Here is a 15,976-nt window from a genome sequence, read left to right on the forward strand (position 1 = left end):
ATTTTTCAACCTGGATCCTATTTTTGGGGTCCACATGACTGATAGGAAAACATTTTTGAAATTGGTCCAGAAATCAGTGTCATCTTGTCAAGTGTGACAAGACAAAACTGATTTGACAGCCAGAAGATGATACCACAGATACTGGCGTGTATTTTTGGTATCTCACTGGCTTAACCAGCCTCTACCTCTGCAGCCAATGAAGGAAGACTTGTGCCTTGAAAGGTAATATTTCTTCAGGCCTCAGAAACACAAATGTATGCACCTTGTTCCCTATCAGGCACATCCAGTGTTTCAGTGAACTGTGTCTTTCTAACTTGCATGTTAATGGAATCTAATATCCAAACAATGTCATCAGTATTTTGACAATTAGTGATCCAACCCACATTTATCAGGCATGTCTGATGGGATGTTGGCACTTTACATTTCTTGGTACATGTTGTGGTACTTTATGTTTTTGTTGGTCTTGTTGTTTCTGTAAACCGTCAGCCCAGCCCAGTCGCCAGGAGTAAATGCTTGCATTTTGGGGGCGGTGTGGCTCAGGAGGTAGGGCTGTTGTCTGGTAATCAGAGGGTTCCTGGTTTGATCCCTGACTCCTCCAGAGAGCGTGTGGAAGTGTCCTTGAGCAAGACATTGAACCCCTAACTGCTTCTGATGGGCAGCTTGCTTCAGAGGTGCTCTCATTTTTCAATTTTGAGGCCGAGATGAACTGGGCTGCGCAGCAGCGAGATAAGGCTACATGTGGGCGTGACGGGAAAAAAGTTACAGTCGAGCGCCAAATTACACATGATCTGTTTTTTTTTCCCATGCTGCATGGCCCAGTGTGGAATGTCTTGCAGTACCGGGCCGCGGACCAGTGGTTGGAGACCACTGCTGTAGTTTGTAGAATGCAGTCACTTAAGAAGGACAGTTCTGCTCTGTTTCTATGTCAGAGTTCTGCTTTGTTTAAAACCCAGTGAACAAAGTTGTTGTTACTACTGGAGTCCTCCATACTTAAAGCCAAATGTAGTACCGTTACATGGTCACTAGGTGGCGCCAAAAGACTGTCTCATACCTGCTGGATTTGCTGTTCCAGCAGCTTCAGCCTCTACAGCAACAGCTGTGATTTTACTCAGAAAATGTCAGTTTTCTTATTTTGTTACAGTCTCAAATGTGATTTTTCATTGTCAGGGTAAAATGATGAAGCAAACTGATCAATGCTGTAAAGATATTGATGATTTTGTTATGCTCAGTTAAGTTGTGTTTTGTGTGTTTGTCGCTCCTTTTGACAGCTTGATTTATCGATGTTCTTTTAAAATCTGGTATTAGTTCAGTTCCATGTAGTATTAAAAAGCTGTTAAAAGGTTCTACACATCTGCATATACTCACAGTGCTGCACTTTAAATGGTCATTAATTACAACTGGATACAATTTTAACTGGATATTTTTTTTTAATGAGTGCACAGAGAAAATTCCTTTTACAGTTTTTCCCAATTGCTAAAACACATTTCTTGAAACCTCCACCCATTTTCTCCAAACCTTAAACACAAATCCAAAACCTCAAACTACATTCACAAAACCCCAGTCTTTTCTATCAAAATCAAACTGTCGCCTCAAAACCAGTTCTCCTGTGTTCAAAACCAAACACTGTGTTCAGGTCGTAAACACAGCAGGTAAACACACAGTCACCTCAGAGCATTCATCAGACGCTACATCAAATAATTTAGGACACAGCATCCAGGGAATGTTAGCAGAAAATGTTGATTGTAAATGCATTTAGCAAAATAATATGGTAGTCAAAGCAATATCTAGACTACATTCAGCACTTTCATAACAAAAAATAAAACTAAATGAAAAGCACATTACTGCACAATCAAAGTCACTGAGATTCATTCTCCAACATCATGTCTTTGTTGGGGGTTGGACTCTTTGTCCTGCTTCCCTCATTGTCATCCCATCAACAAGGACATGGTGAACAATAGTCGCCCAAATTTCATCAGTAATGATAGTTTTTGGTCTTCCTTGGCCTCTTCCTCGTCCACCACCTCTCATACGTACTCTTCCTCCTCTGCCTCTCTGTTCACTCTGAACTGACCTTTATCCTGAACAATTGGTCTGATCACATCATTAGAAACGTGTGTGTTCAGTTTTGAGTTGTTGTGTGTAAAAGGTGACAGCTGTTGGAGTTGTGTTCACATTTAGCTGTCAGTGTTTACAGTTTTGCAACATGAGTGTATGACAGTGTGAAATGTGTTTTGTGACTGAGAATGTGTTTAAGGTTTAGCCAAAAAGAGCGGATGAGTTTTGCAAATTATGTCCAAGTACCTGAGCAGTGTTTAAGGTTTGACCCAAAGAGTGTTTGATTGGAAAAATGAGTTTAGGCCACTGAGAATTTGGTTCAGAGAATGGAGTTTAGTGTTTTAGCAACTGAGAAAAACTGTAAAATGGAGAGAGCACCACCTCATGGTTATAAACTTAAGTAAGTTTGGTATATAAAGCAAACTTTACTTTATGCTTTTATTATCAAAGGTAATACTGTTTGGAAATTATAATTTCATGCTGTGCCTCATCATGACGGCTTCTTATTTGAACAGACGAGTTAGTAAAGGTTTTCCTCTCTATGAAAGGGATAGATTTTTTTGCCATAATATTAACACCACATGCGTGGAACATTTGTGCTGACTGAGTTTATATAAATAACAGAGTTCATTCAACTCTGCTGAAATTATCTCTAAACTCTACTCTGAAAAAACCGAATGTACTGAATATATTTTTCATGTCTTTAGATAATGAAATAATTTGTGATCTCAAGACAGTGGTATTAAAAAATAATTACAAGCACAAATGCTGTCATCTCAAGATAACGAAGCTCATCTTGTGATAAGTTTCATTTGGTTAACTCGTATTTTAATGTATGTTCTGTCACGGCTTCCGTAGTACATAACAACATATAAATAAATTTTTCAGGCCCTTTGCATTTTGAATTTTCACAAACAAATGTATTTTATTATATTGTACATTTCATATATATTTCCAATGACTCTCCTTTAACAACACTGCCAAATATTATTATCCTTTTCTTGCAAATAATAATGTTATGTTTTGGGAAAATAAAAGCTTTTCAAAACCTTGTGTGTGCTTTTGTGTGACTTTAAAGTTTCTGTAAAAATCCTTCAGATGTTTATTTCTGACCCCTGCAGTCTCCCACAGCTCCTGTCAGAACTTATAGAGCGCTTAAGTCACATGCAGTACCAATGAATGGCCACTAGGTGCCGCCAAAAGACCACCACACTGGTTATATTTGATTATGATATAAATACCAGCAGATCAAATTCTCAGATTATAAAATTTAGGAGAGAAAATGAAGTTGAAAGAAACAGTCAGCACCTCGTCCAAATCAGTGAGTTGTTTTCTTCTGAATCGGCCCAAGTCACGGCAACATCTCTTCAGAGTCCAGACGCTGAGGAGAAGATTGTGACTGTGGGCTCAAACCACCAGGATTTCCTGCTGACTGGATCATCATCATCATCATCATCATCACTGTCACTCCTCTCTGTTGATACTGAGGACCAGCATGCAGTCAGTTGGGTGGAGACGATGACAGAAGATTCCCACCAACTTTATTCATGTGAAGGCCACAGACGTGTGTGTCCTCTGCACTTCACAATACACACACACACACACACACACAGCTGATTTCCTGGTTAAGTTCTGCTCTACTTTTCCTTTGACTGTTCAGCTTTAGTGCTCACCGTCGCCCCCTGGAGGCGAGGACATAAATAAATAATGACGGAAATAAATAAATAAATGAGCCCATCAGCTTTTCTGTGCAGAACAGAATGACAGTTGTCAGACAGAACAAACAGAAATTAAGCTTTACTCGTCTTTATTTGTCTGAAACTCGGTGTTTCGTTTGTTATTTTTTGTTATTTATTCATTTATTTATTTGAAAATCAGACTGACGTTTCTGTCTCTGCTGCTTCGTGTCTCATCTTCCTCTCTGGTGTTACACTCTCTGCTCCTCTGTGTGAGTTCGGTTTATTTTGAAGTCGTTGCTGTCAGTCAGCTGATGCGGAAGGCTGCGCGTGTAGTTTTGTGGGCACACATGCGCACGAACAACTCGAAACTTTGTGGGCGTGCTGCCTTTTATTGTGAAACGAAAACGGCCGGAAATGCAAAAAAAAAAAAAAAAAAAAAAAAAAAAAAAACAGAAAAAAACAAAAACAAAAACAGTGTGTCGCAGCTCACTAAAGTGTAGACCCGGGAAGTTGCAGGTGCGGAAAAATGAACCTTATTCTGAACTCAGCCCGCAGGAGAGCCGAGGGAAATGTCTTCAGCGAGGTGAGAATGCGTTTACTTTGGGTTTTACTTTAATTTTTGTTGCGTTTGAGTTGAAACAGTCCCAGCTGGCATTCAACTACGGAAGCGTAGAGCTGCCAGACCAAGAAAATAAAAACCGAGAGGCTCAGTATCACGCAATTACGTAAAAAGTTTATTGTTATAACAATATATTTTCACGTTATAACGTGAAATTATCACGTTATTTCATTATATGATTTTTTTCATGTTATAACGTGAAAATATCACGTTATTTCATGATATGCTTTCACGTTATAACATGAAAGTATCACGTTATTTCGTGATACGACTTTTTCACGTTATAACGTGATAGGTATCACGTTATTTCAAGATGGGAAATTTTCACGTTATAACGTGAAAGTATCACATTATTTCGTGAAACGTGTTTTTGTTTACTGTCTGCTGGCCATCTGTAAATCATGGCTGCTTTACATGATGCCATTAGATCATATTTCATGCTTGGCTTGAGACATGGGGAGATTTTACAGTTATTGGGCTCCGTGGATGACATTCATATAAGCATGCGTACCCTGAGAAGAATTTTGAAAACAATGGCATTATACCGGAGGAAAAACGAGTCGGACCCTCTTGAGGTAGCGTCATTCCCCATTGATCAGCTGGAGGGACACGGCCGGCGAGGCAAGTACAGTGAGAAACTTTAACAAATGCCTCACTGTACTTTGGGTGACAACATATCCAGCTTGGATGCAGTTGAGGTGATGGAGCTTGTATCCATGCAGCCGGCCGTGTCCCTCCAGCTGATCAATGAGGAATGACGCTACCTCAAGAGGGTCCGACTCGTTTTTCCTCCGGTATAATCCCATTGTTTTCAAAATTCTTCTCAGGGTACGCATGCTTATATGAATGTCATCCACGGAGCCCAATAACTGTAAAATCTCCCCATGTCTCAAGCCAAGCATGAAATATGATCTAATGGCATCATGTAAAGCAGCCATGATTTACAGATGGCCAGCAGACAGTAAACAAAAACACGTTTCACGAAATAATGTGATACTTTCACGTTATAACGTGAAAATTTCCTATCTTGAAATAACGTGATACCTATCACGTTATAACGTGAAAAATTCGTATCACGAAATAACGTGATACCTATCACGTTATAACGTGAAAAAGTCGTATCACGAAATAACGTGATACTTTCATGTTATAACGTGAAAGCATATCATGAAATAACGTGATATTTTCACGTTATAACGTGAAAAAAATCATATAATGAAATAACGTGATAATTTCACGTTATAACGTGAAAATATATTGTTATAACAATAAACTTTTTACGTAATTACGTGATACTGAGCCTCTCGGTTTTTATTTTCTTGGTCTGGCAGCTCTACGCTTCCGTAGTTGTCTCAACATTAAAACAATGTTGAAATAATATATAAGGCTAACAATTGCAGAAACGTTGACAACCTATCAATAAATCAACGTTGAAATTTAAACAAGATCTGTATGTTGATTCAACCTATTGTCCTCTTCCATGTTCCATTTTGAAATTATCATTATGATCGTTATTTTTATTTTCCTAGCATTTTTTGTATTTTGTTCATAATGTTCTTCAATTAAAAAAAATCAAAAATATACATTTTATACATTAAAAATAGACACAGATGAGTTTGTGTCCTGCATGTGGTGTATTCAAATACAAAGAGGTAATCTCGAGATCACATGAGACTTCATAAGCAGGAAGTATAGAAAATGATACAGACAATAGACATAAGGCAGAAGTCATAAATCTTATAAAGGATCAAATACACAAAATTTGGCAAGAATATTGGAATATTACTGATACAGTGCAGGAGCCCAAGGGAGGAGATCCACTTAAAAATAGGCCACACCCCAGCTGGCATTTCAACATTTATTCAACACTGAATCAACATCATAACTCATGGGTGAATCAATGTTGAATTTGGTGTTGATTTTGCAAAGCGAATCAATGTTGATATTGTGATGTTGTTTCAATGTCTCACGTCTCAACATGAGTGAACTAACCCAGCTGGCATTTTAACATTTATTCAACACTGAATCAACATCATAACTCATGGGTGAATCAGTGTTGAATTTAGTTTTGATTTTGCAAAGCGAATCAACGTTGATATTGTGATGTTGTTTCAACATGAGTGAACTAATGTTAAAGGCACAACAGTGAATTAATATAGAAAATTCTGTTCCCGCTGCCGGGGGGTGCGCGTCTGAATCACTAGGAAAGTAGTAGGAAAAATAGTTCTGCTTTGAAAAATGTAACTAGAAAAGCAAAGCAATGTATACTTTTTTACACGGTGACACTTGACGAGGCAGGAGTGCCAGCTCTCTCCCCCATTGACTCCCATAATACCTGGAACCAGGGGCGGACTGGGACAAAAAATCGGCCCGGGCATTTTGGACCAGACCGGCCCACCACATTCGATAACGCACACCTTTCCGGTCTTTGCTCTCTTAAATGTGTATACCAACTGTGCAACTCTTTAAAACCATAATGCCATGCAATTAGTTAGCTGTCATCAGCAGTGTTGGGCACGTTACTTTGAAAAAGTAATTAATTATAGTTACTAGTTACTTCTACTAAAAAGTAATTAATTACCAGGAAAAGTAACTATTACGTTACTTTTTTAAAAATTGTTCAAATATGTCAAATTACTTGGCTGCCCCAATCATACTGGACTATAGTACTATAGTGGAACAATAAAATACAATAGATGAATAGGAATTGAACTTTTTTATTCTATTGAACAGGCCACAACTGGCCAACACCTTTTGGGCATCTACTTCAGATCAGTAAGTGCAGGTGCCTATCAACATGAATGGAAAATGAGCCCAGACTGCACATAGGAAGGTCATGGCGACAAACAAAGTAGCCTATACCACACAAATCCTTTAATTCTGAATCTGATTCGATTGGTATATATATCTCCCCATAAAGTTAGAACAAGGCATTAAAAAAGGCAAAAAAAAACCCAAACAACAACAAAACAACAACAACAACAACAACAAAAAAAACCCAAAACAAAACAAGGCAAAATAATAATAACAAAAATAATAATGATAATAATAATTTAGCACCTGGGTTACAAATTCACAAAAAGAGTACAGAAATGAAAATTTCAGAAACCCTAAATGCTGCTGTGTGTGTCATCTAGCCAGTGACAGGCAGAATGATAAGAATCACTTCACTGTCATGGTTAACAACAAAGTGAGGTAGGCTAATAAAGTAAAATCCACCTTTTGTCCGGGTGGGAAATTGAACCGAAGATCTCCTGCATGGCAGACGGGGGCACTATCCGCTCTACCATCGGGAATTGTATTCATCTGGCATTGTTTGGGCTTGTTCTTCATTCATGTTGATAAATTACGAAAAAGTCCGATCGGTTTGAAAATTGACAGCCGCTTTTTTTCTCGCAGTTTCTCTGCGCCACATTTGCGTTTCCTCTCCATCTCAGTAGATCCTATGAGATAACATTCGACCCGCGTTGCACTGCACACCGGCTCACCGGTCCGAGCCACAGACTCGTGATATGATTGGGCCAGCCCCGTGTCAGTGAAGAAAAATAACCAATGGGCCGCAGAGCAGCGTGTCTCAGGGGCCGGCCCGGTGCTGAGTAAACAAACTCTTGCAATGACTTTATTTGGCGAAATCATTATGCAGGCGGGACCAAACTACGCAAAAGGGGTTGTTTAGCAATGTGATTGGGCCAGCCCAGTGTCAATCGGGCCGCTGATCTACTGATCTTACGGTCAGCTATTTCAATAATAATTAAAAAAAAAAAAAAAAAAAAAAAAAAGTGTCGGGGGACTGTCGGCCCACTTAGCACATCGGCCCACCGGGCAAATGCCCGGTGTGCCCGATGGCCAGTCCACCCCTGCCTGGAACCCACAAGCTGGGGAGAGAAGGACAAACACACACTTTTTTAACTCGATGAATCTCGGGTATTTTGGGGAGTTGGCAAATAAGACACAGTTTGAAAGCCCAAAGCCTTACCTTTCTCATGATACCTTTTATTTTCCGCTCGGACTTACTGTCTTTGAGAAAAAAAGCATTTGTTTGACCAGTACTTTTAGGCGATTTTCTCCCAAGAGTCACTGTCACTCCTGCTGTGTGCTCACACACTCTACAGAGCCTCATTTCTGGTTCAGCCCACACAAGCAGCATTAGTCCAGCGGATAGGCTCTCTGCCTGCCATCGCTTTTGCCCAGGGTTCAACTCCCCACCTGGGGAAAAGCGACAGCACTCCACAACCTACAAACAGCACAGGGCTGGTGGGTTACCACGCGGTTGCAAAGGTGGCAGCACGTTCAGAGTTTCTCCTTACTCATTTTTAGTGATTCAGACGCGCACCCCCCGGCAGCGGGAACGGAATTAGTTCACTCATGTTGAAACAACATCACAATATCAACATTGATTCGCTTTGCAAAATCTACACCAAATTCAACATTGATTCACCCATGAGTTATGATGTTGATTCAGTGTTGAATAAATGTTGAAATGCCAGCTGGGGTCAGAGAGGCATGACGAGACTTCACAGACCAAACAGACGGTCAGTAATCTGATGTCAGCAGGTGAAACCCAGACTACACACGTTGAAGAGCCACCAAAACAGAAACCTCGTGTTTGTTGTTTGTTGTTGACATGAAGTGACGCTGCAGGAGCCTGTCTCACCCTCGTCCTGACGCTCTCACCAGAGGCGGCGCTGCAGCCCGCTGGGCAGTGTCGGGCTGCAGGAGGCACAAAATAAAACTATAAGAGAAACTGTCTATTTGGAGTATTATGAATGAACTATGATTGTGACACCCGCCCACCCTCTGACCTCCAGTTTGCAGCCTGGAGGAGTCTGGGAGGAGCTGCAGTGGTGGCTGACAGAAAGTCCTGCATCTTCTCTGTTTCTGGGACTGGAAAGATTCACTCCAGCAAGAGGTGAGACTCTGGCAACACACACACACACACACACACACACACACACATACACACACACACACACACACGGAGGCTGCAACCGGAATCTCAACAGTGTTATATTTTGAAATTCAGTTATTACATTATTGGCTGCTACAGGCCTCCAGGGGGCGACCTAGAGCATCAGAACTGGGCCAGTGATCACAGTGGAACCTGTGGCCATAGAAATCAGTTTGAGTAGAGTTTAGAGATAAACTCTGTTATTTATACAAACTCAGTAAGCACAGATGTTGAGCATGTGGTGTTAATGTTGTTATGACAAGTAAATCCATCCCTTTCATACAAAGGAAAACCTTTACTTACTAACTCACCTGCTAACTCACTAAATAACAAAGTAAAGCACAAGTGATGTCATCACATCACCCAGAGGACATTCAAATGTTTTTAAAAAGATGTTTTTTTTTTTTTTTTTAAAAGGACAGTGTGAGTTCTCACGTCTTAAAACCTTTTGTTGTGTCTCTGCTGCTCAGTGGCTGTGGTTTGGTTCTCCACACTCTGACAGTCTGGCTCAAATCACAAGAAAACGTCTTCATGTCCTCTGCTTCCACAGGGAGAAGATGATCTCCAGCCTCCTGCTGCTGCTGGTCCTGACCTCCTCTGTCTGCGGTGAGCTCACACCTTCTGTTCATAACACTGAAATACACACTCAGTGTCACTTTATCAGCTCCACCTGTATAATCTAATCTAATCCAGTCCAGCTGTTGTGCCATAAAGTTTCCTCTCCTGCTGCCTATAATGCTCAGCTTGTCTTGTTGTCACGGTAACAGAGGTGTTCATTCACTTCTATGTTTGGCATTGAGCTCATAGTTAGTGCTACAACCTCAGTAATAAACACAGAATTAAAGTGACACATTCTGCAGAATGTCAACATAAACTGAACATTATAAAGTTTGTTAAAAGGGAGAATTTATGGCAGAGCAGCTGAGCTGAGCTGGTCAGACTGGACAGACTGGAGCTGAGGGAGAGACACTGAGTTTAAATCTGTCTTCAGATAAAGTTCTTTAGATCATTACACACATCCTCACATGCTGTCTTTCTCTCTCTTACATCTGTGGCTAATAATTAAAAAAGAAGAAAAAGAATATTGTTCCCAGTGGTTGAGGCCTTGCTGCTCATAGATATCTATAATAAAAGCTAGATGTCTTACGGCGGAGTCTGTAACGTCATCACCGGGCGGCCATCTTACCACAGGCCAGCTCTCTGGCAGAATCTGTGGTACCTGAGGGAAGGTGAGTGATCTGCACAAACGTAAATACTCTTATCTCGCTGAAATCTTGACGGATTTACAAACGGTTTGGTTTCTTACAAACGTTATTAATGTGGCTACAATTCTGGATGTTTGACCGGAAGTGTAACAAAATTATTAATTAAGTGCAGTATTATAGCTACATCTCTGACGTTTATGACAAACCAAACCGTTTGAAAATCGGTAGAAAATTGAGCAAGTTATGGTTGTTACAAAGTACATGCACCACTACTACAATGTTATAGGTGAGCGAGCTGACTGTGGCAAGATGGCCGCCATGTGCGGACGTGCGACTCCATTGGCCGACAGCGCCCACGAGACATCTAGCCTTTATTATAGATATCTATGTTGCTGCTACTGTCTGCAGGGTCCCTTGACCTCGGACCTCCAGATGTGTGAATGAAAATGGGTTCTCTCCCCTTTGCAGACACGCCCACCTTCTGCTAATCCCATGCAGTTTGGGCCCCAAAGCCTGCAGTCCACATGTGTTCTTGTGGCCTGTTGTAAAATGGTGTGTGTGTGCAGACTGGGGCCTAAACAGTCTTGATTTGCATCGGCTGCCAAGCAACGTTTGACCAGTTATTAAATCCAGGGTTGACTTAAATTTTCCAGCAGCACTGTGAATGTTTAATGGCTGTGTTCATTAAAGACATGAATTGTTATAATTGTTTGTGTGATATTAGGTTAAGCACATTGTGTTTGTCTATACTTGTGACTTAGATGCAGATCAGATCACATTCTATGACCAGTTCATGCAGAAAACTAGGACATTTCAAAGGGTTCACAAACTTTTTCTTGCCATTGAACTGTTTTGAAGAAGGAACTCAGACACTTTTACTCATAGTACATTTCAAATGATACACTTTTTACTTTTACTGCAGTAGATTTTTACAGCAGTACTTTACTGTAGTAATACTGCAGTCAAATCTCAGCAGAATAACAGAAGTTCTAAGGCACCCCAAGATTTCAAGGCACAGATCCTGTGGGAAGGGTCTCCAGTTTGGTGACCACAGGATTGCATCCCTGCTCTTTGTGGATGATGTGGTCCTGCTGGCCTCATCAGGCTGTGACCTTCAGCAGTCACTGAGGCGGTTTGAGGCCAAGTGTGAAGTGGCTGGGATGAAGGTCAGCACCTCTAAGTCCAAAGATGTGGTTCTCTGTTGGAAAAAGGTGGTTTGCCCTCTTTGAGTGGGGAGTGAGTTACTGCCTCAAGTGAAGGAGTTCAAGTATCTCAGGTTGTTGTTCATGAGTGAGGGTAGAGTGGAGCGGGAGATTGACAGGTGGATCGGGGCGGCAGCAGTTCTGCGGTCGCTGTTCTGGACCGTTGTGGTGAAGAAGGAGCTGAGCCAAAAGGCAAGGCCCTGTGTTACTGGTCGATTTTTGTTCCAACCCTCACCTGTGGTCACGAGCTGTGGGTAGTGACCAAACGACCAAGCTCATCACACATACAAGCAGGGTTTCCTCCGCAGGGTGGTCGGGCACACCCTTAGGGATAGTGTGAGGAACTCAGACATCAGGGAGGAGCTTACAGTAGAGCCGTTGCTCCTGCACATTGAAAGGAGCCAGCTGAGGTGGTTCTGGCATCTAGTCAGGATGCCTCCTGGCCGCCTCCCAGTGGAGAAAATGTTCCAGACATGACCACCTGGGAAGAGACCCCTGGGTCAGACGCCTTGGGATCCCCTAGGAAGAGCTGGTGGATGTGGTGAGGGAAAGAACCTTCTGGGCTGACCTCTTCAGCTTGCTGCCACCTTGAACTGGTCCCGGATAAGCGGTGGAAAATAAATGAATGAAAAACTAAACTAAAACTAAAATTTTCTAAAACTAAACTGAAATGAGCAAACCTACTCTGGGAACTAAACTGAAAATAAACTGAATTGAAAACAAAAAATTAAAATGAAATAAAAAATAAAAAACAAATGAAAAACACAAAACTATAATAACTGCTTTTTTCCCTCTCTCCTTCACAGGACGAATTGTTGTGAATGTGAGCCAGACTTTCTACCAGGCCGTGGAGAACAGCAGCATCATGATGGAGTGGATCTTCATGCCCATCATTATCCTCACCAACCTGAACGTCTATTGTTCATTTTGGTTGTCCGATCACAGGACTGCTAAGACTTTATATCATCTACAAGGCGGCGTTGAACACCCAGAGTCTCAAGACCAGCAGTTTGTGGGACGAGCTCGATGGGACAGGGAGGACCTGGGAAAAGGACTCGTCAGACTCCACCTGTCCAGACTCAGGATCAACGACTCTGGTATTTACCGGTGTGAAGTGTTCACTGAAGATAATGATGATGATGGGGGTTTCAGTGAGTGCTTGCTCAACGTCACTGGTAAGTGGACTCAGTAGAACCCAGTAGAACTTTCCTCACTATTTTCACATGAGCAGCATCAAGCAGGGGTGTTAAACCCTGGAGGGAGCGTCAGCCACACCTTTTAAAGGGGATGGGAGATGGCCCTCTGATTGGTTTATTGCATGTTACAGACTCCATTGACTCTCCTGAGGTGAAGCAGCATCCCTGTGTGTGGAACAAGCAGAGTGGATGCGTACTGGCGCTCCCTATGTAGTAGGGCTGCACAATTAATCGAATTTTAATCGTGATCACGATTTTGGCTGCCACGATTAAATGAGCCTGATCGTCGGCGATATTTACATTAAAAATGCGGGCTCTGCTGCATATCTAATCAAGCACTTTCTCAGCCAGTAGTCAGCCAACCACCAGGGGGCGAACGCATGGTTAGGGCTTCATTAAGCTGCCTAAATAACAAGCGAGCGCACTCTGCAGCGGCAGCCTCAAGTTACTCGGTGGACTGATGAGAGCGAGTCATGTCGGGAGAAGAAAGTAGGTTATGGCAGTTCCTGCAACAAGTTCCCCGTCAGAAAGGCTCCTCAGGGCCTGCTTACATAGGGCCATTTGCTGCGTATCGTACTAAAGCAAAAATGCCCCCCTCCCCAGTCCCCGGCTGGCCTGCACTCACATTACCTGAAGCCCAAACGTGCCCAAGCGCGATTGCCCCTGGTATACACATCATCACGTTCAAATACGACAACAGGCATGTTCGACGTCATCATGAATCAATATAGTTCAAATACATTCATTATGTCTTCCTTTAACTAAAAGACGTTTTTGTTTCTTTTAATCAGACACGGGATGTTTATTTACCTTGACAGTTTCGGAGGTAACTTCCTCCTTCAGAAAGGTCCAACTGACAGCCGGAGCGGCATGTCAGCTGGCTGCCGCGCACACCGGCCGGCCCACCTAATGCCGGCAGGTGCTGCGGCCGGCACCGTGGCGCACACAGACTGCTATATATACTTTCATCATAAATCAAGTTTTGTTTATATGCGGTTGCAGCAGCACCATGGACAGCGACACAGACAACATGGTTGATTATTGATTGCGCAACGCGGCCATTCACCGGTAATCGCTGCGCGCATTAAAGGATTTTGCAGAGGCAGGAGGAAAGTTGCATGATTTACATCGTATCCACGTTCGCGCGCTGCGTGCGTGACCGTGCATGTGCTCATGCATGAACGCCCGTATCGTGCTGGAGCACACCACACCCCCACCAACCGTGCCAGAGTGGGGAAGTGTGCTGTATTCAAGCACGGAACGGAGCGATTACACTAGTCAAACAATTTTATTTATTTATTTATTATTAAGCATTTATTCTTATTTAAAGTTTCATTTTGCATTGAAAACTGTTCATATATTGTTTGTTTGTTTAAAAGTAGTGCAATAAAAATACACATGCTTTTCCCTAACATGGTGAATAATCGTGATTAATAATCGTGATTACAATATTGATCAAAATAATCGTGATTATCATTTTGGCCATAATCGTGCAGCCCTACTATGTAGACCACCATTATTATCTCGATAATGAGCTTCAAATAGCAGAGAAAACTGCAGCACTGACTTCAGAGCTGCTGTTTGTTGCTCAGTCACTTTCAGCCTCAGGACAGCAATACAGCAACACTGCAGCTGAGCTCAGCTCATTTTAAGAGCAACAGGCCCATGGAGCTCAGATGGACACAAGAGACTTTGCTGTTTCCACAAGGGGGCGCTGGACGGGGAAATGACAACTGATCCATTTGGAAACTAGAGAAGACACTGGAGTCACACTTGGTGCTGCTTTGTGTCGAGTGTCAGATAGGAGCCCTTTTGTTTAAATGGCAGGGAAAATGAATAATTTGTCCCATTTTTAAATTTCCCATTTTCTCTAGAACCGATGTAAATGTTCTTGTTGAGTGGACAAACTGAATGTTCTGCACAAACTCTGGTATGTTTTCTCCTCACAGCTGCAAAACACCTGCCTGAAGAGCCAAAGGAGGGAGAAGATGGAGCGGCCGTCAACATCGGAGTTGTGATTGGAGCTGTGATCGGTTCTCTTATAGCTCTTCTGATGGTGGTGATATTCATTTGTGTACTCTGTTGCTCAGAAGCATAAGGTATATTTACTTTTCTTTCTTTTTGACAAATTGCAGTGTAATATTTGTGTTTGTTCACATGCCAGTGTGCCATTCTTCATTCATTCATTCATTCATTACACATGGATCCAAACACTCCTGTTCATCTTCATTTGCCATTTTGACCGGGATCACAACCACCAGCCACAGAGGAGAGGAAATCCTCCACCAAAGCAATCTGACCGAAAAGAAAATGCTGTTCTAAAAGTGTAGGTAATGTTCTTAGACATAAAGAAAAACGCCTGTCTATGTAGGGATTTTTTCCATGTTGTTATCAGACCCTTACAATCACAATCTGATCCTGTTTGTGGCACAAAAACAAGCACTTGCAGTGGACATGATATGACAGACAAATTTGCCCGATGTGATTCCACTGCAGCCCATTTTGCAGCTGCTGGTTGAAGAGATCTCATTCAATTCTGGAGCAGTTTTAAAAAATGTTGTCCCTATCAGTCATTTGGACCCCAGAAGGTAGAAAAAATAGGGCCGAGCTTGAAAAATACCAGAATTATCCTTTAAGCTTGGAGCTATAGTGAACTGTATTGATCCAGCACTTTTCACTTTCTGCTTCTGCTGCCTTTCAAGTAAGACGTGTGTCTTGAAATGTAATATTTCTACAGAGATTGAGGCGTTAGAAACTCATGCACCTTGTTAAGAATCCTTCAAGTTGTAGTCTTAGTGCATTTAAGCTTTTATTTTGAAGTAGACGCTCTTATTTTGATAACGTCTATGCAGTTCCTTCCTCTTTTCTCAGTATGTTTACAGTGGTGTAGCAGTCATTAGGGAATTTAAGCAAAGGCGGATTGTGCGGCGGCTACTGCAACCGGAAATGGATCTCTCCTGATGGTCTTGCCGTAGCTGTCAAATCCACAGTAGTCATTAAGCAAACTGCCGCGGCAGCGTTTTCCTCAGCGTCAACGCTGTGCAGTTTTATTAATTAAAAGTGTTACACTCA

At 42.0% G+C, this 15,976-nt stretch overlaps 1 protein-coding gene across 1 annotated transcript in view; it reads left to right on the forward strand.

The window, feature by feature from the left end:
- Window positions 1–4,198: 4,198 nt before the first annotated feature.
- Window positions 4,199–15,976, forward strand: part of LOC115376982 (uncharacterized) — a 44,913-nt gene continuing 33,135 nt past the window's right edge. The window contains exons 1-4 of the mRNA XM_030076834.1: window positions 4,199–4,317; window positions 9,162–9,262; window positions 9,852–9,907; window positions 12,515–12,883. Of these exons, the coding sequence (XP_029932694.1) occupies window positions 4,261–4,317; window positions 9,162–9,262; window positions 9,852–9,907; window positions 12,515–12,883 (583 nt within the window). The 5' untranslated portion in view covers window positions 4,199–4,260. The remainder of the gene's footprint in view (window positions 4,318–9,161; window positions 9,263–9,851; window positions 9,908–12,514; window positions 12,884–15,976) is intronic.

This window comes from Myripristis murdjan, chromosome 18 (assembly GCF_902150065.1).
Source record: "Myripristis murdjan chromosome 18, fMyrMur1.1, whole genome shotgun sequence".
Lineage (NCBI taxonomy): Eukaryota > Metazoa > Chordata > Actinopteri > Holocentriformes > Holocentridae > Myripristis > Myripristis murdjan.